Below are 2,754 nucleotides of genomic sequence, written 5' to 3'. Positions count from 1 at the left end.
TTTAATGTGTAAGGAGCTCCAATGTGAAGCCTCTGCTGCTGGAATGTGGACCACACTTTAAGTGAGTGTAGAACAACAGCCTTTGTCATCTTGGCATCTAGAGAACTCAATTCTGCCACCAGTTAGCTCTGGGTCCAGGGTTAAGTATTCTAATCTCAGTTTCCTCCACTGATCTTATGGATATTCCCTTCTAGCTCTAAAATTCGATATATCCAATGATGGCTTTTGTCATTCAACCCTGAACTGAGTTTCTACTTGTAATACTAACAAGTAGAATGAAAATGAAATGCCTCCCATATCCCCCAAACCCAGATCTCTGAACGGAGAGCAAAGGCTCAGGCCTCTTCACACATATTATAGAAAGATCATGGGAGCTCTGTTCAGAGGTAAAACTACCCTGAAAACAAATGACTTGCAGAAAAATGATTTAAATTTGAGACTTTCTTCTTTTTTGGCCAAAATAGCTTTGCGACTCGCTTGCCAGGGTAACGGTATACTGTGTATGGTATTAAAAGATGGATCGTACCCAATACTTTAATAACTTATTAGGAGCATGAGTATCTCAAACATTTAGACCTGCACTGTCCAACATGGTAGACATTAGCTATATGTAGTTATGAGCACTTAAAATGTAGCTAGTCTGAATTGAAAACACACATCAGATTTTGAAAACGGCATGAACAGAAGGAGGTGAAACATGTCACTAATAAATTTTATATCGATTTCATGTTAAAATGACAACAGTTTGAATATAATGGGTTAAATGAGGTATTTCATTGAAACGAACTTCACTGTTCCTTTTTACTTTTTAAATGTAGCTGCCAGATAAATTTAAGTTGTATCTGTTGCCTGCATTGTATTTCTGCTAGGCAGTGCCGATTAGTCCCTCGCTACTTAAACTGTGGTTGTCAGGCCAGCAGCATCCACATCAACTGGGAGCTTGTTGGAAAGAGAGAATTTTGTCCCCACCTTAGATCTATTGAATGAGAATACACATTTTAACAAAATCCCAGGTGTTTTCTGTGCGCATTCAAATTGGAAATGTGCTGGGCTGGTTTTTCCTGTAACACATCACAGAAAGTATTTGGATTGTTGGTGTACATGAGTGATATGCTAAAAGGGTATTGTGCTTTGATGAACTTTCTATACCAACATTCCACCAAGGCAATGGAAATATTTTTTAAAAATTTTTAACTTATCGTACAATTAAAATATATATCAAAATTAGATTATACCTAAAAAATTGTGTGTACCACATATACAGGTATGATGGGATAGGGAGGGAGACTGTTTCACTGAGGCTACCTTAGTTACTTCTGGATTCTCAGCCACCATGTAAGTGAAACTGATGTTCACCAGATCTGCACCACTGCAGACACAAACTATCCGCCCTTCCAGATCATTTTCGGATTTTCCAACAGCTTCAAGAGCAGCCAGGATTTTGGGATCCTGTATAAAGGTACATAAATAGGAAAAAATATGTTAGGTCACAGGGCATGGAGAAAATATGGTAAAAAGAAATCACATTTGACAAAAGGCAAATATACACGTACACGTAAGGAAAGTGTTTTATTTTCTTTCTATCTAAAAGACCAGATAGCTAGCGTTATTCTAAAACTTGTCGAGGTAAAATCTATAACACTACACATTGCTTGAAATCATTTGGTGAGAAAGGTGTTATAATGTTATTGATTTAGAAAACCAGATGTGAGGGTCTTTCTTTATGAAGGACCTGGAATATGGCAATGGGATGGAAAGGCTCTGTCCACAAAGATTGAAGGGGTCTCTCACCAGAGGACAGTCACTGAGGTTCCACAACAATAAGCATGGCATTGCCACAGCCAAAACCACGGTTACTCAAAAATGAGATTAAGTCCTTCAAATATCCTGGACACAAAGAGTGAGTGTGTTTGTCTCTAGAAGACATGGCATCATCATCTGGAATGAAGACCGTATAAGCCTATCCTAATTAGCAAATAAAAAAGGGTCTTTGTTCTCAAAAAGAACTTAGGAGCAAATACCAACATAGTTATACAGAAATTTTAACTAACACAAAAGAGGATAGCTCTTTTTAAAAAAAGTTTGGAATGTAATCTTGTTTTGAATATCTAAAAATCTGCAGGGCTATTACAGAAAAGGGAATAAACGCTGTGCTAGAATATTCTAGAAAAAAAATCTTTTAAATTCCTAGCACCACTCTGCAAACAACTTCTTATTCAAACAAATCAATCACTATGATAAGGCTGATTTATGCACTTTGTCATTTTTTTTTCTCTCAGAGGCAAACCGAGCCTTCAAGGTGAGCCAGTATCTGCATGCGCATGTGCACAAATATGGAACTACCTAAGTCATTTAAATTTCCATCCACCACAAACCAGAAGTGATTCACTGTTTGTGAAAAAAGGGTGGGGGTACTTGCAATTAATGTCTGAGTTAAGGGAACTGATTCTTTGATGCTGGTATCATGCAATGGTCTTTACTTTCAAAGGTTAAAAACATTTCTAATATGACTAAACATAATGCAAATCACCCAACAGTTATAGATGAGAAGATTTCTAAACCATGTCTGTTCTTAATTCCCAGCTGATGACTGGGGGGCAGTAACAGGTTAAATAGTATTCAGGAGACCATTTCCAATCTAAGTAAAGCTTTGTTTAGAAGAACAGAAAACACCAATCACAGGTACCTTTGGTGTGGCTCCCAACCGAACACTGTTGATGAGGGAGCATTCTAGCACTTGTCCTTCCTGAAAAG

At 37.5% G+C, this 2,754-nt stretch overlaps 1 protein-coding gene across 3 annotated transcripts in view; it reads right to left on the bottom strand.

The window, feature by feature from the left end:
* PLCB4 (phospholipase C beta 4) overlaps window positions 1-2,754 on the bottom strand; it is a 393,600-nt gene that overhangs the window by 135,011 nt on the left and 255,835 nt on the right. For all 3 annotated transcript variants that reach the window (XM_011370137.1, XM_011370146.1, XM_011370152.1), the window contains 2 exons: window positions 2,687-2,746; window positions 1,306-1,449 (listed from right to left, as the gene is read on the bottom strand). In XM_011370137.1, coding sequence (XP_011368439.1) covers window positions 1,306-1,449; window positions 2,687-2,746 — 204 coding nt within the window. The remainder of the gene's footprint in view (window positions 1-1,305; window positions 1,450-2,686; window positions 2,747-2,754) is intronic.

Source organism: Pteropus vampyrus, unplaced genomic scaffold (genome assembly GCF_000151845.1).
Source record: "Pteropus vampyrus isolate Shadow unplaced genomic scaffold, Pvam_2.0 Scaffold7, whole genome shotgun sequence".
Classification (NCBI taxonomy): domain Eukaryota; kingdom Metazoa; phylum Chordata; class Mammalia; order Chiroptera; family Pteropodidae; genus Pteropus; species Pteropus vampyrus.
Note: the sequence above shows the minus strand (reverse complement) of the source record. Positions and strands in the feature narration are given on the sequence as shown.